The sequence below is a fragment of the Dicentrarchus labrax genome, unplaced genomic scaffold, assembly GCF_905237075.1.
Source record: "Dicentrarchus labrax unplaced genomic scaffold, dlabrax2021, whole genome shotgun sequence".
Taxonomy (NCBI): Eukaryota; Metazoa; Chordata; class Actinopteri; family Moronidae; genus Dicentrarchus; species Dicentrarchus labrax.
Genome location: NW_026136715.1, coordinates 29611583 through 29637840, shown reverse-complemented (window position 1 = coordinate 29637840; position 26258 = coordinate 29611583). Strand labels below are relative to the sequence as shown.

At 40.3% G+C, this 26258-nt stretch overlaps 1 protein-coding gene across 2 annotated transcripts; it reads left to right on the top strand.

Moving 5' to 3' along the window:
* Window positions 1-26: 26 nt before the first annotated feature.
* On the top strand, window positions 27-26258 carry clcn6 (chloride channel 6). 2 transcript variants are annotated; one of them, XM_051426015.1, is made up of 23 exons: window positions 27-284; window positions 1300-1359; window positions 1484-1549; window positions 2567-2632; window positions 2722-2788; window positions 3079-3185; window positions 6876-7002; window positions 9541-9608; window positions 10540-10598; window positions 10850-10982; window positions 12352-12465; window positions 14000-14166; window positions 14273-14384; window positions 15266-15395; window positions 16126-16279; window positions 16808-16964; window positions 17142-17248; window positions 18099-18285; window positions 19783-19943; window positions 22021-22177; window positions 22270-22377; window positions 22464-22589; window positions 23459-26258. In XM_051426015.1, exons 1-23 carry the CDS (start codon window positions 210-212, stop codon window positions 23537-23539), a joined length of 2589 nt encoding a protein of 862 aa, XP_051281975.1. In that variant the 5' UTR covers window positions 27-209; the 3' UTR covers window positions 23540-26258. The 2 variants fall into 2 exon arrangements, with proteins under 2 accessions (XP_051281975.1, XP_051281976.1); XM_051426016.1 differs by lacking the exon at window positions 27-284 and having other exon boundaries at window positions 2549-2632.

Sequence of the window (26258 nt, the reverse complement as noted above, 5' to 3'; positions counted from 1 at the left end):
AGCGACAATGCTTTAAACATTGAATTTTAAAATCCAGTTTTAGGACACAGCTGAGTGTGTGTGGCAGCGTAGACCTCTTATTTTCGGTAAAACATGCTATTCGATGCAGCACCTACTAAATGTGTTTTTAAGGTTTCTCAAGCGATTTGGATACTTGTCAAGCTTGGTTTCACCATAGACCGTGAATACAGCATGACACAACAGAGAAGATGGCGTGTTGTGGAAACTGTTTTTGTTGCCAATGTTGCTGCAGAGAAGGGGACACGCGGACACCCGAAGAACTGGTAAAGAAAGATATAAGAACCCGGCCAACGCGGGATCTTGCTTATTTTATAATCGGTTACTTTTCCTCCGAATGTCCCCTGAGCTCCCCTCAGTGCCATTCTGGCTTGCTTGCTCCACCCTGCTGCTCAGTGACTGTGTTCAGTTGTCTTACAAGCAAGCAAGCCACATGACCTTAAATCATTTCACAATCGATAACCGACAGCTAGGCTGAAACAGAACAAATTCCTTCTTAAGGTGTAATTTTCCTCAGGAGGATATTGCTTTGTTGGTTTTCCTTGTGCTTATGGAGACAACGCTCTTCGACCAAGCTCCATTTATACATTTCGCAATTTAGGGGTTCCTTTCTTTTTAATAAAGATACATCACTCCCATACCACTATTTAGGCGTTATTTGGCTTAACGGAATCCCTTCTTCAATTCGGCATGTTACATGGCAATCAGCATTGCACCAACAACTGTTATGTTAGATTAAAGTACCCCGTTATACCAACCGTCATCTTGCATCCAGCCCTGTTTAAGTGTTGTTAATTTGGCGGTATGACCAAATACGTATTATTTGTTTTTTGCATGACTGGAGTCAAGTTTCTAAAGGGTTATTCTACTGTCAGGAGTACATAGAATATAAAAACATTTTTGGGTAATCATGTACATGCATATTGAAGGCTTCGATTACTATAAGGTTTTCTCGGCCCCACAAGTTATAACTTTAACATTGCTTTTCAAAACAAAATATTTTAAAATAGTTGTATAAACACTATGAACTTATTTATATCTTTTGGGAAATTAAAAAGTATACTGATTCAACTGGTATATTGCAAAGCACTAATTAAAGTGTTGCTTGCGAGATGATCAATATGCCAAATTTACGCGATGGGCTTACTCTCAGTCAGGTGTTAACATTTGCCAAATAAGTCAACTTTGCTGAATTCAATTATCTCATGTCTCCATGTTGTGAATTCATCGCATTCAACTACTTTTTGTGTGTAGCTGGCTAGCTTAATTTCTCCCCCCCAGACAATCCTTGGGGAAATCAGAGATGAAGAAGATGAAATTCTACCCAGAAAAGACTATGAGGTGAGAAACCTCTGAAAAATTCATCATTAGGAGAAAGATCTCAGGTCAGTGTTGATGGTTTCATGCTGCCCCTGGGTCAGTGGATGTCAGACTCAGGTAATAGTACTTGTTTTGGCTTTTACAGAGCTTGGATTATGACCGCTGCATTAATGAGCCCTATGTGGAGGTTCTGGAGGGGATGGACAACAAGGTAAGAAAAGTTAAAAGTGTTTTTTGTTGGGTTATAGTTAAAATCTACTGAGAATGCAGACATGATTTTATTTGTGTGTCTTCACCATATCAAACGTCCAACAGTGGGACTGTTGTTCTATATTTCATCTACATAGGGCTACTAAAAATAGGCTTTTTACTACAGCTGTTGTTTGGAAGAAGCTACGGAGGCTAGATGTTTTCAGTGTAACACTGCTACAATCTTTCTCTAGCATTCTTCATGGACTTGTCACCTACGAAAGAATTAACTCTGTTCCTCTCAATATTAAACCTGGTGTTTCACAAGGGTTTAGAGTTCTTTTTGTTCCTCATTATTGCTGAAATTTTCACTTTGTCCTGACCAGTGTTCATTTTGACAGCAAATTCTGATTTAGTCTTAGTCTTTTGAATAACACCATTTAGTTTTAGTCATATTTTAGTCATCTGAAATCTTTTAGTCTAAGTCTAGTTTTAGTCGACTAAATATCATAAGAGTTTTAGTCTTAGTCTAGTCTTAAGTCTTTTAGTGTTAGTCTAGTTTTAGTAGACCAAAAATTAGCAGATTTTAGTCGACTAAATCACTGTGGTTTATCTGATAAAATAACCTTAGTGTGTATGCTAACCTTCGCATGTATTTCTGGGTGAGTCGTCTGTAAATGTCACTTCAAGTTGGTGTTTTTTTCCCAGCAATCTTTGCTCCACACGGTTTACAGACCGTCTTGTTGTCCTTGTTGTCAGATATGAAGTGTGACCAGATGTCAATTCTTCATTTTCGTCCTAGACCTAGCTCTGACATTTCTGTTGTTTATGAGCCGTTGCCCTCAGACCGGGTGCACTGCAAAACGTTAGCGTGTTACTGACGTGTTGTTGAGTGTCATTTAGGGGTCATTAGAGGGTCCTAAAGTGTATTTGACACCCTGGGAATAAGTGTTGTTCAGACCTGGTAGATTCTTGCTAATCTCAATTTGAGATATTTTATTTCAACTGTTTTTATAAACAGTTTTTCATCTGCCAATAGAAAGCCAAAAAGTATGAAGCCGTACGGTGGATGATGATGTTTGCCATCGGAGTCACGGTGGGCCTGGTAGGTGCCTTTGAGATATCTTGGTTTTCTTTGCTAGATTCCAACACGTTGCTGATGACCAGAGAATGTTGCCTTCATGTCTCTTTCAGGTGGGCCTGTTCGTGGACTTCTTTGTGCACCTCTTCACAAAAATTAAATTTACTCTAGTTGGTGATTGTATCCTTTAACGTGGCAATGTTGTAATGTTATGATAATAATGTTATAATTTTAGTATACAAGTCGTAATATTACATTCTACAACAATTCTATAAGGAAAAGGTCATAAGGTCAAAAGAAGGAGCTGTAATTAAACAGTTTAATCATTTGAAAAAGTTATATTTTCATTGTGTATAACTGTTGTTGGCTGCTACAGTAATATCACAACAAAAGCAGCAGAGTTGTAATTCTAAAAAGACAGGATTATCCTCAGTGTTGGTGGTTATTCTATCTTAGCTGAACGCCTCCAGCTATAGAGAAGTGCACTGACAAAGGCTGTTTCCCTCTGTCTCTGCTGGAGCTCCTGGCATTCAACATGACCTTCGTCTTCATCGCCAGCGTGCTCATTCTCATTGAGGTAAGACTGCTCAGATACAGTAGGTATCCTTTAAAAATGGTCCTCAAGCATATAATGTTTTATAATATACAATATTTGTAACAATTAAATTCTAGCATGAGGTCTAGCCACTCTTGAGAAATATCCCCACATAAAAGATGAACAGATGAGTCCCACACAAATATTTATTATCGTTTGGGATAAAACTACAGACTGTCAGTAAGCTGGTGAACATAGTTACACTACATTATATGCAGTTCATTTTCATCAATTTACCAATTCTACCTTGTATCAACAGATACATCTACATTATATGTTTAATTTTGAATTCAAAGAAAGTATGTTTGTGATACAAGACAATACACTAACCTGTAGAATCATCTGATGATGCTGACATGCTGTGTTATGGTGTTCATCCCAGCAGCTGTCAGACTCAATTACCTCTATAACAATACCAGTCATTTTTTACACTATAGTCGAGTTTTTTTGCTTGCACTACCTGTATAGTCCCCTTCATTATTTATATATATATATATATATATATATATATATAATTTCTTACATGCACTTCATGTTCATAGCTCTGTGAAATAATTTCTGTAATATATTTTTTGTCCGGTGCAATTATTTATCTCTACAATATACCACTACCTCCTTCTGCAGCCTGTGCAATATAATAATTTAACTTTAAATCTCATCTATATAAAAATACTGTATATAGTTTGTACATACAACCCAAATTAAATTTGTTTTCTTACTGTCGTAGTATTTTTATTTTTTTTGTTATCTACAGGTGCACCTCAATACATTAGAATATCATGGAAAAGTTAATTTATTTCAGTAATTAAATTCAAAAAGTGAAACTCTTATATTTTGTAGATTCATTACACACAGAGTGAAATATTTCAAGTGTTTATTTCTTTTAAATTTGATGATTTTGGCTTACAGCTAATGAAAACCCAATAAGAATATTGTGAAAAAGTTCAATATTGTAGACTCACAATGTCCCATTCTAATCAGCTAATTAACTCAAAACACCTGCAAAGGTCTCTGTCTGGTTCAGTGGCTACACAATCATGGGGAAGACTGCTGACTTGACAATTGTCCAGAAGACAGTCACTGCCACACTCCACAAGGAGGGTAAGCCACAAAAGGTCATTGTTAAAGAAGCTGACTGTTCACAGAGTGCTGTATCCCAGCATATTCATAGAGAGTTGAGTGGAAGGAAAAAGTGTGGTAGGAAAAGGTGCACAAGCAACAGGGATAACCGCAGCCTTGAGAGGATTGTAAAGCAACAGCCATTTAAGAATTTTTGGGGAGATTCACAAGGAGTGGACTGAGGCTGGAGTCAGTGCATCAAGAGCCACCACGCGGCTGTGTGGCTCAGAGGCAGAGCGGGTCGTTCCCTAAGTGGAAGGTTATGGGTTTGATCCCCGGCTCTTGGTGCCACATGTCGAAGTATCCTTGAGCAAGATACTGAACCCCAAATTGCTCCCGATGCCATGCATTGGTGTGTGAATGTGTATGAATGTTAGTTTCTCTTCGATGGACTTTGCTGTCACACTGTGACTGTGTGAAAGGGTGAATGTGGCACGTAGTGTAAAAGTGCTTTGAGTGGTCGGAAGACTAGAAAGGCGCTACACAAGTACAGGTCCATTTACCATTTACCATTTACCACGCACAGACATAAGCTACGACTGTCGCATTCTTGTGACAAGCCACTCCTGAACCAGAGACACTGTCAGAAGCGTCTTACCTGGGCTAAGGCAAAAAAGGACTGGACTGTTTTTTAGAGCACTTCATGCTTCCTTCTGCTGACAAGCTTTATGGAGATGCTGATTTCATTTTCCAGCAGGACTTCACACCTGCCCACACTGCCAAAAGTTCTAATACCTGGTTTAATGACCATGGTATTACTATGCTTGATTGGCCAGCAAACTCGCCTGACCTGAACAAAAGGAAGATTAGAGACACCAGACGAGCTGAAGGCTGCTATCAAAGCAATCTGGGCTTCTATAACACCTCAGCAATGCCGCAGGCTGATCGTCTCCAAGCCGCATTGATGCAGTAATTCATGCAAAAGGAGCCCCAACCAAGTATGGAGAGTGTGTGTGTGTGTGTGTGTGTGTGAGTGTGTGTGAGTGTGTGTGTGAGTGTGTGTGTGAGTGTGTGTGTGAGTGTGTGTGTGTGTGTGTGTGTGTGAGTGTGAGTGTGAGTGTGAGTGTGTGTGTGTGTGTATACACTACCAGTCAAAAGTTTGGACACACCTTCTCATTTAATGGTTTTTCTTCATTTTCATGACTATTTACATTGTAGATTCTCACTGAAGGCATCAACACTATGAATGAACACATGGAATTATGTAGTAAACAAAAAAGTGTGAAATAACTAATGTTTCATATTTTAGATTCCTCAAAGTAGCCACCCTTTGCTTTGTTGACAGCGCTGCCCTTGGCCTTCTCTCAATGAGCTTCATGATGTAGTCACCTGAAATGGTTTTCACTTCACAGGTGTACCTTGTCAGGGTTCATTTGTGGAATTTCTTGCCTTCTTAATGGGGTTGGGACCATCAGTTGTGTTGTGCAGAAGTCAGGTTGGTACACAGCTGATAGCCCTGTTTGACAACTGTTAGAATTCATATTATGGCAAGAACCAATCAGCTAAGTAAAGAGAAACGACAGTCCATCATTACTTTAAGAACTGAAGGTCAGTCAGTCCGGAAAATTGCAAAAACTTTGAATGTGTCCCCAAGTGCAGTCACACATGGGGACGAAACTGGCTTACATGAGGACCGCCCCAGGAAAGGAAGACAAAGAGTCACCTCTGCTGCTGAGGATAAGTTCATCCGAGTCACCAGCCTCAGAAATCGCAAGTTAACAGCACCTCAGATTAGAGCCCAGATGAATGCCACATAGAGTTCTAGTAGAAGACACATCTCTACATCAACTGCTCAGAGGAGATTGCGCGAATAAAGCCTTTATGGTCAAATAGCTGCCAAAAAAATGCTGCTAAGGAAAAGCAACAAGCAGAGGAGATTTGTTTACCAAGAAGGAGAGTGATGGAGTGCTGCGCCAGATGATCTGGCCTCCACAGTCACCTGACCTAAACCCAATCGAGATGGTTTGGGATGAGATTGACCACAGAGTGAATGCAAAAGGGCCAACAAGTGCTCAGCATCTCTGGGAACTCCTTCAAGACTGTTGGAAAACCATTTCAGGTGACTACCTCATGAAGCTCATGGAGAGAATGCCAAGAGTGTGCAAAGCAGTAATCAAAGCAAAGGGTGGCTATTTTGAAGAATCTAAAATATAAAACATGTTTTGCGTTATTTCACACTTGATGCCTTCAGTGAGAATCTACAATGTAAATAGTCATTAAAATAAAGAAAAACCATTAAATGAGAAGGTGTGTCCAAACTTTGGTCTTGTGTAATTTTCTGAGATACTGAATTTTGGGTTTTCATTAGCTGTAAGCCATAATCATCAAAATTAAAAGGAATAAAGGCTTGACATTTTTTACTCTGTTTGTAATGAATCTATATAATATGAGTTTCACTTTTTTAATTGAATTAGTAAAATAAATTAACTTGCACCTGTAATGTGTATTTTTTTCTCTCTGCTGTGTTACCTCTGGAGCTGCTGTAACAAGTGAATTTACCCAGTCTGTGATCAATAAAGTCTATCTTATCTTATCTCTTATCTCTGTATCCAGCCAGTAGCTGCAGGTTCGGGGATCCCAGAAATCAAAAGTTACTTGAACGGAGTGAAAATTCCTGGAATCGTCCGGCTGCGAACTTTTTTCTGCAAGGCTGCCGGGGTCCTGTTCAGTGTGGCTGGAGGTAAAGTATGACAAATAGTTGTGTGCAATATATACTCACCAAAATCTAAATATGTGTATATTCCAGTGCTGTCAGTTAAACGCGTTATTAACGGCGTTAATGCAAACCCATTTTAACGGCGTCAATTTTTTATCGCGAGATTAACGTTCTTTTTGGCCTAGCACACTTTGTAGTTTTTTTCCTATGCTGTTGCAACAACTAGTAACGTTAGAAAAACTACAACACCACACCGGATCTAGCTAGACCACAAACAAAACAACAGGCACGCCGCACAAAAGTATTAGACGTTACGTTTTGAGTGGATGGCGAGCGCGAGATGCCGAAATGGATGCCAATTATATTTTGAATGGAAAGTTTACTTTTAAAAAGTTGCCAAATGGTTCCATTGACAAGACCAAAGTGATCTGTGTGTTTTGTTGTTGTTCTCCGCCCCCTCGTCAAAGCCAGGCGACAATGGATGATTTTTCAATAAAAACAACATTTGCACAAAGCAAGCCGATCCACTTTTCCATGTTGATAAGAGCATTAACATGAGAAAAAATAATGGGACAAAAAGAAATCAAGGGACATTTAGAATAGATAAAAATGTGCGATTAATTGCGAGTTAACTATGACAGTAATGTGATTAAATATTTTAATCGTTTGACAGCACTCGTCTATTCATATATTTACTCGATCAGTGACTATGTAAAAGTACTGCTAACTTAATTTAGAAAGATATTAGAACATATTTTATGTGTTTTCTATATATATATATATATATATATATATATATATATATATATATATATATATATATATGTATGTAATGTGATGTAGTGTGCAAAGCATTTCAAAGTGGTAGAAAGTAACATAGTACATTATTTCAAGTACTGTACTTAAGTACAATTCTGGGTACTTGGAACTCTGCTTGAGTATTCCCATCTCCCCCCTCTTTCTACTTCTCTTCTACTTTGACATCAGAGGTTACAAGTTGCTTTGCATTAAAAAAACTTGTCATATGGTTTCACTTAACAGGTCAAATTATCCAGTATTCTACAACAAAGAACATATTAGAGAAAAAAAGATAGCCCAAACAGATTTGTATACTGTTTTTTCATCTTTCCTTTCCCATCAATCATCTCACAACCTGTCAGATTTATCTGGTGACCCTTTGTTAAGACCCAACCCCCTTGGTTGGGAACCAATGGGCTAAACCTGCTAACTGTACATAGGGTAGTACCATCTGCATCTGGATCATTGACAACAGTATATATGCGAATACTTCTGTACTTTTTTCAATTGGATTTTTACCGCTTGTAATGGAGTTATTTTACATGTTTTATTATCATATCATTTAGGAGGATCTAAAGGGATATGATATTTGAACGTATGTTTTCATTAGTGTACAAGCACCTGAAAATAAAAATCGTGTTTGAATAGTAGACAAACCACACCAAACTAAACATTCGCTCTAGGCAGGACCTTGTACGTTTTGGTGGCCACCGTAGTTTCTCCTACACATTCACAGCCTGTTCTCAAGCCCAGGTTGGTTGGTTGCAGTGTGCCATTTTATCTCTAGATGCCACTAAATCCTACACACTGGTCCTTTTTAAACCAGTGATTCTGAAACATTTTTCAATAATGTAACCCTGTTGAAATATTTTTTCAGCCAAATACCCCGTGTCCTGAGATAACCTCTGTTATCAATTGGCGCTGTACAAATAAAATTGAATTGAATTGAGTTGAATTGAGTTGAATTATAGTATAATTAGTTTAGGAATTATGCACGACTCATATAGTAAAGTACCCCTGCAGTACTCCAAGGTACCCCTAGGGGTACACCTACCCCTATTTAAGGAACATAACTTTAAAGTTTTTAAGTGGTAATGAAACAGTCTCAGTTTCATACTGATGCCTCAGTATGATCTACATAAACAAACGAGCCCTCAGCAATAAATGATACTTCTGTATTCTTAATGCCTTCCTCCGGATCAGATTCGGTCAGATTCCCTTGAAATCAATAAAACAAGGTGGTAGAAACGCTGCTGCTTTTGTTCACAGGGGCCACCAGAATCAACACAAAATGAAAGTTACTTGTAGCTGCTTTATGTTATGATTGAAGTACTTCTTTCACCACTACAGAAAAAAGTTGATTCAAGTTTGTGAATGTGTAAAAAAGATTTGTAGTCAGAAACATGTGAAGAGAGTAAAGATGTAAGATAAGATAAAATGTTTCTGATTGATTCCGGGTAGAGGAAATTCAAATTGGCACAGCAAGACTGGGGAGTGTAGCATGAAGAATAAAGAAAATAGAAAAAAATATATACTCTACAAGCGGGGAGAGAGAGCTGCTGTGTCAGGCTGCCACTCTCTGCAACGCTGGAAGTGGAATCATGCAAAGCAGTAACCATTCACGTGAAGTGTCATTTATCATGATATGAAATAAAGATACATTGACTTATCAAACAGAGCCATCATTTATGTCCAGTACTAGTGATGAGTCAGCGGCGAGCAGGTGGGTGGACAGTGCCTCTGACTCAGTGTGTGTCCACTCAGGTCTGTTTGTGGGGAAAGAAGGTCCGATGATACACAGTGGAGCCATTGTGGGAGCTGGCCTTCCTCAGGTATACCGCCATAAAATCATGAACACAACATAAACACATATATAGACCAATCAACCATAACATTATGACCACCTGGGCATCCTGACTGGTCTGTGGCATATGCAACAAACTGATGCACTGTGTGTTCTGACACCTTTCTATCAGAACCAGCATTAACTATTATTAGCAGTTTGAGCTACAGTAGCTCGTCTGTTACAGACCACACAGGCAAGCCTTCACTCCCCATGACCCTGTCTCCGGTTCACCACTTCTCCTTCCTTGGACCACTTTTGATAGGTACTGACCACTTCAGACCGTGAACACTCCACAAGAGCTGAAGGTTCTGCTCTTGTTTTATGCTCTGACCCGTCGTTAAGCCATCACAATTTTGCCCCTGTCAAAGTCGATCAAATCCTCATGCTGACCATTTTCCACACAACACATCAACTTTGTGGACAAAATGTTCACTTGCTGCCTGATATATCCCACCCACTGACTGGTGCCATGATAACCAGATAATCAGTGTTAATCACTTCACCTGTCAGTGTTCATAATGATATGGCTGATTGATGTATGTGTGTGTATATTGTTGACTTGATATATAACTGGACTTGACTTAATTCAATTTAATTTAATAGGGCTTGAAAATGTTTAAGTGAACTTGATCTAAAATTATTTGATTCAGTCTTACTAAGCTTGACTCGACTCGACACAACTCAAATTGGCTTGACCTAATTTGGCTTGATAGAGATAGGGTTTCACTCATCTCAACTGTACTTGACTTAGATTGATGAAGTTGAAATTATTTGAGTGGATACCAGAATTTGATATGATTTTACTGGATACAGTTTGATTCAGTAAAATGATTGGCTGTTATTGCCTGTTAAATGGTCCAGCCACTGATGCATTTGATTTTTTCTATGGCTCATCAGTTGTTTTCTCCCTCTATCAGTTTCAGAGCATCACTTTCAAGAGGGTCAAATTTGATTTTCCCTACTTCCGCAGCGACAGGTATGGCTGTGGTACACACTCTTTATTTTGTGAGAAAAAAAAAAAACACAGGTGGTTAAAGACGAGATAGACCTTAATACAGTGGGTGACAAGACGGGATTAGCACAGTGGGGAAAAGCATGCCTTGGCAATTGCTAATGGGAGAAAATAAAAAAGAAACCCCCCAAAAAGTTAATGGTTGGGAACTATGATGTGGGATGTATGTATTATATAAGTTGGCAGGCATAGCTTATGGTATTGTCTTTCCTCAGGGACAAGCGAGACTTTGTGTCAGCGGGCACTGCTGCTGGAGTAGCTGCTGCCTTTGGTGCTCCTATAGGTGGCATGCTCTTCAGTCTTGAGGAGGGCTCCTCTTTCTGGAACCAGGCCCTCACTTGGAAAGTGGTACGTCACCTTATCCAATGAACACCAAGAAGGTTGAGACATTTCTGTTCTTCTTGATGACTCAGTAGTTTCCAGCCATGCTAACAGATGGCAGTGTCAGCCAATTCATTTAATTCAATTCAATTCTTTTTTATTTTAAGAGCGCCAAATCATAACAACAGTTATCTCAGGACACTTTTCAAATAGAGCAGGTCTAGACTGTACTTATTAGTATTATTATTATTGTTATATATTCACTTATATATTACTTACTTATATATATATATATATATTCACTTCACTGACCCAGAAGCTCTTTTCACTAAACACAGTTGATCCTTCCTAAGTCCCCTTTTTGCCAACAGTTGAGCAAGCCTCAGGGGCCAGTCACACAGAAATGAATTGCTAGAAACATGTCGCCTGTAAAATCATTGTTTTCCATGGTACAGTGTGCCTGGCATGCAGACAGCCAGTCAAATAAAGTAAGAGGCTGCAGCCGTGGAGCCGATGTCTCATTGCAGAGCCGTAAAGACAACCAGGGAGGGCAAAATGGAGAGAAATTACAATTAGGTGTGCTATTTCACTACCATGGACGATGTCATAGCTCTATCATTAAATAGAGACCTGCTGATGTTCAAGAATTACAACTTCTAAAGATCAGATAAAGGATAAAAAAATCGACTAAACAGGCATTCAGCATTTGACATTCAGTGATGCTTGACGCTCATATAGCCACACAGTCATAAAGCCTACACAATACAACCACACAATAAACCCAAACATGACAACAAATTGAGCTACAAGTCTGCAAGCAATGTGTGTCCTGCTATTAATACAATAACCCAGCAGTCAACAACACAAGCGGCAACAAAGAATTTTGGATTAGATAGTCAAAAAGGCCAGCATCTGACAGTCTGCCATTGCAAATAATGGACATGAATCAATTTACCAACAATGTTTCATCCAGCAGCTGTCAGTTTATATCCAAGCCAGCAGAAATGACATGAATCCACTGTACTCTGTATGAAATGTCCGAACACTCTTAACACGTTTGAACATGACAAACTCGACATATTCCAACCTCCATCTTCGTCATCACGGTTGTTTTCATCTACCTGCATGGAGCTAGCTAATGTGTAACTCCCGGGGGTTGAGCCTGTGCACATCAAAATCAACTGGCGGGGGCCCTATTAAGGGGGTGCTAAGTGCTGGTGTGGCTTGCCTCTCTTGCAGAAGACAGACTGGTCTGAGTCTGACTTCTTTGTTGCAATCAAGACATACAACTAATGTTATTCAAAATATGTCTGTCAGAGAGAAAGCTTTGTTATACAGTTACAAGCACATAGCTACTAACCATCAAGTAGTATGATTAACTGTTCTCCCTATCCAGCTCTTCTGTTCCATGTCAGCCACCTTCACTCTCAACTTTTTCCGCTCGGGTATCAACTTCAACAAGTGGGGCTCCTTCCAGCTCCCTGGTCTGCTCAACTTTGGAGAGTTCAAGGTAAAGAGTCTATTACTGAAGTTGTTTCTTCATTTGGCACAAAATACGTGTTTAAATGTATTTTTTGTTTTTACTTATTCTTAGTCATTATACAAGTATAATATCCCCCATCATCACTGGTACTGCCCTCTCCTGGCTTAAATTAAATCTCATAGACGGAAAAGAGTTCATCAGCATCAACAGCACCTCCTCCTCCTTTCCGTCTCTGTTCCAACACATCCACAACCTCGGAGTAATTTTCAAAAGCAATGTCTCTGGCTAATCTCAGTCTTTCTACACTTGAAAAACATACCTTGTCTCATCCTATCTTCATTTTCTGCTGCTTAAAATGTCTGTCCTTGATCACATCCAGACTCGACTACTGCAATATTATTCTGTATTGTACATCATCCAAAGTCCCTAAGAGATCTCGATTACATCCAGAACTCTGCTGCTCACATGCTCACTCACTCCCACTCTCATGACCACACCACTCCTGTCCTAAAGAACCATTCCAAACTCCAGACTCCTTCTCCTCACTCCCAAAGCCCTCCATAACCAGGAACCTTCTTACATCACTCACCTTTTCCACCACCACACTCCTTCCTGCAGCCTCCTTTCCTCTAGGCGCCAACCTTCTGTTTGCACCATTGAAGACCAAACACCGGACCTGGGCTCACTGTCAAGCAATTACTCAGAACTCACCTTTTTAGAACTGATTTTAATGTTTGACTTAAAGGTCCAGTGTGTAACATTCAGGAGGATGGAGGAGGGTCTATTCGCAGAAACTGAACATAATATTCATGGGAATGTTTTCATTAGTGTTTAATCATCTGAATATATAAATTTCCTTTAGAATGAGCCCTTTTTATCGACAGAAGAAGTGGGTCCTCTTCCATGGAGGCCGCCATTTTTCTATAGTAGCCCAGAACTGACAGACACAGCCTTTGTCGTTTTTGTGACAAGTTTTGCAGCCACTTTAATTTCTAGGGAGACTGGCTCAGAGGTAGAACAGGTCGTCCACCAATTGGAAGGTTGTTGGTTCAAAGTAACCTTGAAGACACAAAACCCCAAACTGCTCCCGTTGCTGATCCCGTTGGTGTGTAAATGTGAATGAATGAGTTTCTGTTCGATGGGCTTTGCCATCACTGTGTGACTGTATGTAAAAGGGCGAATGTGGCGAATATAGTGTAAAAGCGCTTTGAGTGGTTGAAAGACTAGAAAGGCGCTTCACAAATACAGTCCATTTACCGGCCTTCACAGCCTGTTCTCATTCCCAGGTTGTCTAATGCGAGCAGTGATAAGTTGAATGCAGTCTGCAACTTCATCACTAAATGCTGCTAAATCCTACACACTGTTTTGTCTTTTTTTGTTTGTTAGTTCTCTAGAATCTTTTATTTAACAAGTTTTGACTTTGAGTATCTTGAAAAGTACCGTATGAACAAAATGTGTTTTAATTACTATTCAGTCTTATTATTATTCATTCTCAGTGTGATATAACATATCAGCACAGTAATGTATGAGTTTAACCCTGTTGCAAAAACTTTCTCATCAGTGTCCTGATGGAGATAAGAACTGTCACCTTTGGACAGCAGTGGACCTGGCCTTTTTTGTCCTGATGGGGGTGGTGGGTGGCCTGCTGGGGGCGCTCTTCAACTGCATGAACAAGGGACTGGCCAAGTATCGCATAAGACACATTCACCCCAAGGCCAAGTTTATCAGGTGATTGCTACGTCACCTGTTCACACAGGGAAAAGTCCATCTTCATACAAATCATCCTATCTGTCAGTTCAAGATATCAGTTAATCCGATTGCTGTACTTTTCCAGAGTTCTAGAGAGTCTGCTGGTTTCCTTGGTGACAACAGTGGTGATATTTGCAGCTTCCATGCTATTGGGCGAATGTCGTGACCTGTCTGCCCCCACAACCCATAACACCACAGTAAGTATCAGCTCTCCATCTTAGCACAGGTCCACTCTCACGGTCAACTGAATGAGCCTTTCAATGTTCAGTACAGTGTTTATGCGACAGAATTCTGAAGACAGAAGTCTTGAGAAGACTTTAAAAGCACTGAATTGAGTTTCCTTGTGAAAAGGCCTTGCTAGGTATAGAGTCTTGAGTCTTCAATAATTTCTCCTGCCTGCAGTAGACAGTAATTAGTAGTCCTTCAGTGTTTCTGGACGTGATTGCAGGCTGTCAGGAGACCTATAAAATGACAGTGTGAGTGCTGTGATAGTGGATTGTTCTTGTTCGGAGGCTGTTCAGCCTATAAGAAGTTTTCATCATTAAGCCAAAAGAAATTATCATAAATGGAGGAAATCTTATTAAAAAGTACATCTGCTTATGTTCTCGTAGACAGGACAGCAAAAAAGGTGAACCTCATTCTCGGTTTAGTTATATATAGTTATATAAGTTATACGTCACATAAGGTTTTACACTTTAACTATTTTTTTGTAAAGTTAGTTAATTTTGTTATATACCATGTATCAACACCTTTATTCATGGTGTTTCATTGGTCATCCATTTTCTGGTCCTAATCTGAGTGTGGGTAGCATTCATTTGATTAATTATATCATTAGGAATTATTGTTATATACAGCAAGGAAGTACTGACTGATTTCTCTGTGATCAGCAGGTTGAACAATATCATAGGTCATATTGTCATCACTAGTTTTCCATTATACTTTCATATTTAAACCAATGTGACATGAATTAGGTATGAAATTACATCCCATGTGGTATTAAATAATTCTTAATAAATTATTCTGCATTCAGAATAATTTATTTATGATCTCAAAATTAAGTTTTGAGGTTTTTTTTCAGCGATCCGGCAGTGAGGACATCAACTCAACCATCCGCCAGTTCTTCTGTACCAACAAGACCTACAATGACATGGCCACGTTGTTCTTCAACCCACAGGAGGCTGCCATCCATCAGCTCTTCCACCAGGATGGTGAGATAAGCGCATACACACATTCTTAACAGCTCTGTATTAGTTCAGTCATATAATTTGGGAATTTCCCCTTGAATTACTTGCAGTAAAAGACATTATAATTCGATTTATGTATTTCTTATTTTGTCTGTACTTGATTGGGGGTTAGCAGTGTTGGAAACCTGCTGTTTTTGTTGGGATTATCACTATTATTGTCATTGTATTGTCAAGTTTTAGGGTCCAGTGTAACATTTAGGAGGATCTATTATATCTAGAATTAGCTTTTTTTATCTACAGAGGGAGCTGGTCCTCTTCTACGGAGTCCACCATGTTGAACTGCCATGTTTCTACAGTAGCGCAGAACGGACAAACCAAGCACTGGCTCTAGATAGGGACTTTCACGTTTTTGCAAGTTTTGCAGCCACCGTAGTTTCTCTTACACGCTTGGAAAGCTGTGCTGTATTCAAGTGGTTGCCGTTTGTAACTTCACTGCCAGATGCCGCTAAATCCTACACGCTGGTCCTTTAATATTCACTTGCTCTTTGCATAGAGCCGCATCTAGTTTCTTTCATTAAACATTTGGCACAGTAAAGTGAGTGGGTTTTGGGAAATTGTGAAACCCACTTTTGCATCTGCTCTCTTTAAAAGGACAGTGGAAAGCAGCATGAGAAATCCTCCCAGCTTGCTATTTTAGGTGATAATATTCACTGTCTTGTCATAAGAAACCCCTGCCTCCTGTTCTTCCCATCAGGTACCTTCAGTCCTCTGACTCTGGCAGTGTTCTTCTTGCTGTACTTCCTGTTGGCCTGTTGGACCTACGGTGTGTCTGTACCCAGTGGCCTATTTGTCCCCTCACTGCTTTGTGGGGCGGCTTTTGGACGTCTGGTTGCCAACATCCTCAAAGTGTAAGATCAGGGTTCTTGTAATATTCTAATGACTAATGTTTGGCTTTACCCTATTTCAAATGGCTCTGAAATATCGGATATGGAAGCCACACAAGCATATTTCCATTCAAGTCTGTATCCCGTCACTGACCGATTAATTGCCCCATTATTTCGCATTTTGAGATAATCTGCATCAACCGATGTCTGTGCTCACAAAGCTGATGAACAAAAACATCCTCCGACACATCTGCAGGCAGCCTTGTCAGTGTGGCTGCTGTGGAACTATTTTAGCGTAGCATATTTAAACAAAGCTTGGGTGTCACCCAAGTGATTTAACGTCCATGCTGCTCGTTTCCACATGGTGGATACTGCTTACATGTCTGTTTTCACTTTCTCTACTTTGATCGCCTGTTAGCTCAAATCTTTACACTCTTCACACACACTCTCACCATCCACCCCACCACTGCTGTTTTTCACCTTCCTTTCATCACACATTGATTACACACTTGGATTGATACTGGTTCTTAATGTGTGTCTGTCCTCTTTCAGGAAACTGGGAATGGACATCTACTCTGGGACTTTTGCTCTCATCGGATCTGCCGCCTTCCTTGGAGGCGTGGTCAGAATGACCATCAGTCTGACTGTCATCCTCATTGAATCCACCAATGAAATCGCATATGGGCTGCCCATCATGATCACTCTAATGGTACACTGTTCTAATATAACTACTATCAACCACTATTTTTTAAATTCATATATATGAAATGGTTTATCTTACATCAGTCTTGAAAATGAATAGTGTTGGTGTAAATGTGTTCTGTATGATACAGTGATGTATTTCCTGCTGGGTTCATGTGGTAATTGGTTTTGTGTTGACTATCAGGTTGCCAAGTGGACTGGAGATTTCTTCAACAAGGGCATCTATGACATCCACATCCAGCTGAGAGGAGTGCCACTGCTGGAGTGGGAGACTGAGGTTGAGATGGACAAGTAAGATACAACAAGACTAAGAGCTCTTTCTGTGCAGGCGTGTGGTGCAAAGCGCCAGTCTGTGCCGGGTGGTGTTTTCCTGAGGCGTACTGAGGTTTTCTCCTCGCCTGTGCTAGTTTGGTGACTTGCATATTTGAAAGCCTGTGCCTCCTGAACGATAATGATTCCCTCTTTCTGATCCCACCCTGTTGCCACTAAATTACTAGAAGTCTAAGTGCTAGGTCTTTTTTGTCACTCTTGGAGTTCTGACCCTTCTCTAAGTTTGACTTTGGATATCAGCAAGCATCCGCTGGAGAGATTGCTTGCGTCAGCTCGTCTGTACCAAGCCTGGTTTTAACTGCTAAGTTGGTCTTTGTTAAAGCTGCAGTAGGTAATTTCTTTAAAAAAATATATATATTTCTTTCATATTTGCTGAAACTTCTGTTTTTCAGGTTTTACTCTGGCTCCTCCTAGTGCTCCTAGTGGCATTTGCAAGAATCTACCACGCCTGAGTAAAAACAACCATCCAAAGCCAAGAAAGATTCTTGAGTCTTATTCCCAGGTCCCAGAGCGTCTGTATTTGACAGAGGCTGTTGTCTAGCAGCATGTGTTGCTTGTATATGTTAACATTGTTAACAATCTCCCGATATCTTGCCAATTTGTCGCTAATCACTTCTAATTTGTGGCATCAAAGAAAAGGGAAAGGCAATTTTACCGACATTGAGATAAGAAAATGAATAGAGTTCTGCCCTGTTGGTGCAACCGGCTCCAGGTCAAAGGTTTCCCCTTTTAAGGATCCAGTGAATTGTAACATCAGTGTGTCCTGTGTGTTCATGTTGCTCGTGTGTATCATTTCCCTCATCTTTCCAAGGCTGACCGCCAGCGATATCATGGAGCCTAACTTGACCTACGTGTACCCCCACACCCGGGTCCAGTCTTTAGTCAGCATTCTGCGCACCACTGTCTACCACGCCTTCCCCGTGGTCACTGAAAACCGGCAGAACGAACAGGACTTCATGAAGGGAAACATCTTGGTCAGCAACAACGTCCGCTTCAAGGTATGTCCTGTGCCATTGAACATTTTTAGCTGTTAAAACCCAGCCTTGTATCCAGAGGGAGTTGGATAAAGAGGGGGTTGAGGACATTTCAGCAGCCAGGAATGACTCTGTGAAACATCTCTAATGATACTGACACCCTGGTAAAGCATGGACATAAAGTCTGTATGTTCTAGCTATTGTCAAATTTTATTTCAAAGAGCTGTTTGGTTCCCATAATTTTCTCCTTGTCTTCTAAGTTCTTCTTTCCTTTCACTTATTTTATAAAAACGATTTTTTCTCTTGAAAGCACTGCATTCATGATTTCTATGTAGAAGTTTATTTAACGGTGTAACCAGTAGATGGAGGTAGAGGTCTGTGTGTAGTGTCAGCAGTGATAGACCAAATATAAAAATCCTAGTTTATTTTGTTCTCTCTTCTACAGTAACCTACAATACTGACGCTAGACCTATGCTTTAATATCTCTGGATGCAGTAGGCCAGTGTGGGCAAAATTTCAATTTAATGAGTAGGAGTACTTCATGGAAATATTGGATTTAATGGATACTTCACTGGATTGGACAAAAACACGTCCCTGTCTGATTATTTTTCTTTCCTGAAAATGTACTATACCCTAATATATATTTTAGAGTTGTTCCAATACTAGTATGAGAAAGTGCTCCGATACTGCCTAAAATGTGGTATGGTGTATCAGTAAGTATGTGTCCCTGTGCACCAATCCGATATCGGTTATTTATTAGCCCCAAAACGGGACCCTGTTACTTCCCAGCAGTGTTCTGTGCAACACCCCCCCCCAGAACAGTGAAGTCATGACCCGCCCTACTCTGACTCTGTTTAACCTGAACCAGGCCATCCAACAATACTAGCAGAATCAGTATGGAGGAGGAAAAACCATGATATAATATTTTATCCATATTGCATTCTGAATCAGTTAAGCACACATTGAAACCATGACATTTTTTAATGAAATCAATCAATAAGAAAAATATTTTCTATTTGGCTCAAATGCCTTTTAGGTGCATAATAAAAAATAAAAACAGCCTTTTGCATTTCTCTTTATTTGAATGTGCCTCAGCAAGTAATAAAGCACCAATATCATTCAGATTTCCTAGATTTAAAAGGGCCCGGTGTAGGATTTAGTGGCATCTTGTGGTGAAGTTGCAGATTGTAACCAGCTCAGCCTTCCAAGAATGTAGGAGAAACTAGGGTGGCCATGAAACTCATGAAAAACAGAAATGGTCTTATCTAAAGCCAGTGTTTGGTATGTCCATTCTGGGCTATTGTAGAAACATGGCAGCCTCTGTAGAAGAGGACCCGCTCCTCTGTAGATACAAACGGCTCATTCTATTGTTATATGCCCCTTCTGCCAATAGAAAACTGCTAATTTAGATATAAGATGTTCTGTTTGGGACAGTGGTGGGGTTTGGGGGTGTTCAAACGGATCTGCACCACTACAATTTCAATTTATCAGTATAAACTTACCCTTCACTGTCACATGTAGAAATCCAGTGTAATGTCCCGTGCGGGGGAACAGCGGCGGCGGTGCCAGTCCATGAAGTCATACCCATCCAGCGAGCTGAGGAATGTTTGCGATGAGCAGAACACTGTGGTAGAGCCTGCAGAAGAGGGAGAGGACCTGCTGCAGCAGATGTTAGAGAGGAGGTAGGACAGACTTCTGAGGAATACCAGATGCTGCAAGCTTTGGGTGGCTGAAGCTCAGGAGGTAGAGCGGGTCGTCCACTAATTAGAAGGTTGGCGTTTCGATCCCCAGTGTCCTTGCACAAGATACTGAACCCAATGCTCTTGATGACTGTGCATCAGTGGATGAATGTACAGTTGTGCTCATAAGTTTACATACTGTGGCAGAATTTATGATTTCTTGGCCATTTTTCAGAGAATATGAATGATAACACAAAAACTTTTCTTCACTTATGTTTAGTGGTTGGGTGAAGCCATTTATTATCAAACAACTGTGTTTACTCTTTTTAAATCATAATGACAACAGAAACTACCCAAATGACCCTGATCAAATGTTTACATACCCCAGTTCTTAATACCGTGTATTGCTCCCTTTAACATCATTGACAGCTTGAAGTCTTTTGTGGTAGTTGTGGATGAGGCGCTTTATTTTCTCAGATGGTAAAGCTGCTCATTCTTCTTGGAAAAAACCCTCCAGTTCCTGTAAATTCTTCTTACATTTTGGTCTCATCACTCCAAATGACTTTATTCCAGAAGTTTTGAGGCTTGTCTCTGTGCTGTTTGGCGTATTGTAAGCGGGATGCTTTGTGGCATTTGCGTAGTAATGGCTTTCTTCTGGCGACTCGATCATGCGGCCCATTTTTCTTCAAGTGCCTCCTTATTGTGCATCTTAAAACAGCCACACCACTTTTTTTCAGAGAGTCCTGTATTTCAGCTGAAGTTATTTGTGGGTTTTTCTTTGCATCCCGAACAATTTTCCTGGCAGTTGTGGCTGAAATCATTGTTGGTCTACCTGACCGTGGTTTGGTTTCAACAGAATCCCCCATTTTCCACTTCTCAATTAGAGTTTGAACACTGCTGATTGGCATTCTCAATTCCTTGGATATCTTTTTATATCCCTTTCCTGTTTTATACAGTTCAATTTCCTTTTCCCGCAGATCCTTTGACAATTCTTTTGCTTTCCCCATGACTCAGAATCCAGAACGTCAGTGCAGCACTGAATGAAAGATGCAAGGATCTGTCAGGAGTTCAGAAACTTGCTGACCTTTTATACACACACACTGATTACAAGTAAACAGATCACAGGTGAGGATGGTTACCTTTTAGTAGCCCTTCAAACCCGTTTGTGTCAACTTGTGTGCATGTTATCAGGCCAAAATCTCCAGGGTATGTAAACATTTGATCAGGGTCATTTGGGTAGTTTCTGTTGTCATTATGATTTAAAAAGAGTAAACACAGTTATCATTAATATTTTCTGAAAAATGACTAATTCTGCCAGGGTATGTAAACTTATGAGCACAACTGTATATGTAGTTTCTGTTTGTGATGGGTCATCCATCACTGTATGAATGTGTGTGAATAGGTGAATATGCCATGTAGTAAAAGCGCTTTGAGAGGTCGGAGGAGTAGAAAGTTACTGTGTTCACTACTTCACCTCTTAAAATCAAGAAGGTCTTGCGATCCCCCACAAAGTTTTGGCGACCACTGCTTGAGGGTATGGCTAAATGGTATTTATATAGCGCCTTCCGACCACTAAAAATGCTGCACACTACATATCCCAGACTCACCCATCTGCACACATTCATACACTGATGGCAGTGGCTGCCATGCAAAGTACCAACTGCTCATCAGAACGGAAACTACACATTCATACACATTCATACACATTGTGTTTCAAACTGTCAAACTATGCAGTGCTGATCAAATATGAAATGTTATTGCATTGCCTGTTTCTCTCCTCAAGCCTTTTCAGAAACGTATTTTAGTGTACTGTTCATCTGTAATATGAGAATGTGTGAGACCAGGAAAGCTGCCATTGCTACAGACTAGTTAAAACTGTGCAGCCAATGAGAGCAGCCTAACTTGCAGTACATCACCACTGCTGGCTGCAAAAAACATCATGGCAACGGCCATAATGCTGAACTGGAGTTCAAAATGGTACTCCACAAACCAGTGGGTGGGTCACAATAGGTTCACAGTTGGTGTTCTAGCACTGAACCAGCCCTCCTGTAATTGTTGTATTGTTGCTGTCCACATGCAGGTATGCTCCCTACCCAAACCTGTACCCAGATCAGTCTCCCAGTGAAGAGTGGACCATGGAGGAGCGCTTCCGACCACTCACGTTCCATGGCCTCATCCTCCGCTCCCAGCTGGTCAACCTGCTCATCAGAGGGGTCTGCTATGCTGAGAACCAGTCGGTCAGTGACACACACACACAAATATATTTGTAAGAGTAATTTTCTTGACAAATTTGTTATGTACATGTGAATGTCTCTACATTTCATCACAGAGTGCCACTCAGCCCAGGTTGTCCTATGCAGAGATGACTGAAGATTACCCACGTTACCCTGACATCCATGACTTGGACCTGGCCCTGCTCAACCCCCGCATGATAGTGGTACGGCCGTTTTAAACTTTGAAAATTGAACAAGATTTCTAAAAATTTCAACAAAAATTTTAAGATCATGTTCCATGTGTTCCTAGGATGCCACACCCTATATGAACCCGTGTCCCTACACAGTGTCCCCCAATACCCGCATTTCCCAGGTGTTCAACCTGTTCAGAACCATGGGACTGCGACACTTACCAGTAACCAATGCTGTCGGAGAAGTAAGTAGTCATGGAAAGAGAGTCATTCTGTCCCAAAATGATGATTAAAGTTTTCAGTACCTCCAGTATGAACTTTTGAAGGCATATCAGGTACGATTTTCCTAAAAAAACAGACTTATGCTACATGCTACAAAAACATAGCAAGCATATATCACTGTATATGTCCCTCTCCTCTCCAGCACTGACACAGAGCTAAAACAAAGTGTGGAAATTTGTAGTCTACAAGACCACAAATGTGTAAAGAGTTGCGGTGTGTGTGTCTGTTTGACCGAGGGCTGGGGTGTGCTACACACAGCAGACAGCCACAGCAGACAGTGCAGCTTCGGCACAAAATCCGGCAATGTGCACCTTCTGCAAGACTGCAGATATAAACAAATGCTGCCCTATGGATGGAGGTTGATTCTGTGCAGCTAAACTGCCAATAAGAGTAATATTTCTCACTGTTGATTCAGCATGCTCACCTGATTGGAATAGCCGCAGACAAGGGCCAACAAGTGCAAAAACTAGGGCTACAGATGCTCACCAATGGCCCAAAATTAAGAACCATGTGTGTCAGGGACTTTAGATCGTAACAGCTGTGAAACAACCAGAAGGTATTAGTTTTCTGATTCACTGGTTTGTTCTCGGTAACTGCACTCCCTCACACCTATTCACTCTGCTCTCTGTTGGGCCAGGGAGGAGGGGCCCACTTTGAATGGTGCATTTACAAACTGCAACGGAAAACCCTGCATAGTATGCCTTTAAACGCTGTGATTGGATCCTGACACATCAGGGAAAACTCCTAATAAAAACCTTACTGTTTTGTTTTAGTCCAGCATGCAGTGAATTATGTTGTGTCTGTACAAACTTGTGTTTGCCATCTCTTTCAGATTGTTGGAATAATCACAAGACATAATTTAACCCACGAGTTCCTTGTGGCAAAACTGCGACAGCACTACATCACTATTTGATGCCACTCTGGACGTCCTGCTGTCCTTTCGGACCCCCAGACTCAGCCTGGTCCCGAGCCTTTGTCCTTGTCCAATTTGTATTCGCATGTAGGCATTCCCCAACACACACATATTTATTTAATATTTAAGTGGCTACAGTGTTATCATGACTCAGTCAAACTTTTTTCTGTCACGCTCCCCCTTCTGAAGCCAAAAAAAGTTGAGATTGATGTAGCTGTACAGTAACCTGTTATACATAACCATCTAGGAAGTTATCATTGGAAGCTGTTCACCATCTATCATGGGTGAACTACAACTATATTTTTCATGTCTATGACATATTCTACAGATATAGACATTGAAAGGTGTATATTTGCAGATATAATTTCGATATGACTATGAACAGATACTGATCACTGTCTATGTTTGCTGGTAACCATGGTTGGACCTCCACTCTCTAGTGAAGCTTTGCTGCAGCCATGCCTGATGGTACGTGTCCACAGGGGTGTTTTTGGATGCTATGGGTCGTACCACTTCCCAGCATTGGACGCTTGTAGTTGCAAAAGGCTACAAAAAACGTTTGCTCTAGTTCACCGAAATATTTTTTCGAAAAACGTTTTAAGCAAGAAATAAGCCACGCAGTTGCTGAATCTTTCTTTGTTTTTGATTGAAAACAGTTAATTTAAACGTTTTTTGCGAGAGTAAGAGGTAAATGGACCTGTACTTGTATAGCGCCTTTCTAGTCTTCCGACCACTCAAAGCACTTTTACACTACGTGCTACATTAGCCCTTTCACACACATTCACACAGCGATGGCAAAGCCCATCGAACAGAAACTAAAGCATTCATACACATTCACACACCGATGCACAGCGTTGGGAGCAATTTGAGGTTCAGTATCTTGCTCAAGGATACTTTGACATGTGACAGGACGGCCCGCTCTGCCTCTGTGCCACTGCCGCCCAGAGGTGGTAAGTCGTGCTGCCGGACGCTCCTGATTTGCATAAAGAAGCATGGACTTCCACTTTATGCAAATGAGGATCAGCTAACATGACACCGCTTCCTCTAAAATGCTACCAGAATGCACTGCATGGCTGCTCACATAGACCACATAAATCACATGGCACACCCATGGCTGCTCTAATGGTGGAAAAATAAAAAGGAAGATGTTCCGCAACGCACATGCGCAGTAGACCCAGGCAGTGCCAGGGCTTTAGTAACTCTTTAGTAAGTCTGCATCAGTCTTCTTAGATCATTAGAAAAACGTTGCCCCTAGCAACCACAACCACAGCTTCTGTGTCCACTGAAAATGATCCTTCAAAAATCTCACATTCAGTAGTGACCTGTTTAAATTGAAAGTTATCAGTTTAGTAGTACAACAGGCATTGAAAAAAACAGGAAACACACTGCCTGTCTTGCACTTTGTATTGTTCTCTTTGCTAACACAAAATGGAGAAGACTAGCAAGCTGAGCTGAACAGACACTGTAATCATCAATCATCTGAGGAGTAATGTGAGAAGACATTTTAATTTCCACACTATAAATGGAAAATTCTTAAACTCTATAAAGATAAGGCTGCAGCTTCACCTTGGAGTGAGATAAGTACATGTTTGAAATTGTGTGAAAAAGTGACTGCTACTCACAGTTTGAAGGCTGGGGTACAGCAAATGACCAAAGTATATCCCTTACAAAGGTTTCCTTACTGCCTTCATGACATCTTTTATTTGACCTTTTAATTATGCTTTATTATTCGTTATCACTGTTGCACTTTTATTAAATTTTTATTTACTGTGTAAGTAACTGGAATATATGCACTAAAAGCAGGACCACATCCCCTCATGTCCTGTTATTAACTTAGACCTCAGTAGTTCTCGGAAGAGCTCGCTTTGTGACCAAGTTGGACATATGGTAAAATTTCTAACCACTTCAATAGTCTGTAAATACATGTTTTGCACTGACGGTATGTAGTATTATTTTCACTGTCCTGTCAGTTCAGTGTTTGATTGTTTGGTTGAGAGGACTTGCAAAAATCACATTTAATTGAAACTAATGTTTAAAATATTCAATCTTAGTCCTTTGCAATTAGTTTTTCAGCAATATAAATTATGTTTCTGCTTTGCCGTCCTAGTACATGATTTCATTGTCATTCCTAAAAGGGACTAAAAATGTGACCAGGCAAATAAAAGGAGGTCAAATTGTACTTTTATTGATGGACATAAAGTCCACTGTATGTCAGGATGATGAATTATTAGCAACCACAACGGCACATACATCAAATATTCCTTATTTGTTCCTTGTCTCTGCTTTTATTTAAGAAATTATTTTTTATACAATTTTATTGATGATTTACTGTCATCCAACTGCATTTCTAAATGCACCAATGCTATCCTGGATAATATTTTTGTTTATTGTCAAGGCATTGCTTACTTGTTTTAAGATGATGATTTTTATGATACTACAAATGGCATGATAGGTGGTTTGCAGAATATGCGATTAAGAGAAACAGTGGATAGTAAATGTCCTACTGTGAAGCCAGAACTGAGGGACTGTTTGCTAAATACTTTCTCATTTTTCATGACTTGTAGAGATTAAGACAGCGCCCTTTGCTTGTTCAGGAATTTGTAATTGGCTGGCAGATGAGATGGTGAAAAAACTTCAGCCATGGAACAAAAAAAACAGAGAGACCTCTGTCTTGTGCCTTTAAACAATAAAGGTCCTTCAGTTTTGTCAATCATACAAA

Bases quoted from the DNA above. Each gene is read 5' to 3' on its own strand.
- clcn6 (XM_051426015.1), top strand. From the start codon at position 210: ATGGCGTGTTGTGGAAACTGTTTTTGTTGCCAATGTTGCTGCAGAGAA. The intron at 285-1,299 runs GTAAAGAAAGAT...TCTCCCCCCCAG, and splicing joins CGCGGACACCCGAAGAACTG to ACAATCCTTGGGGAAATCAG. The intron at 9,609-10,539 runs GTATACCGCCAT...TCCCTCTATCAG, and splicing joins TGGGAGCTGGCCTTCCTCAG to TTTCAGAGCATCACTTTCAA.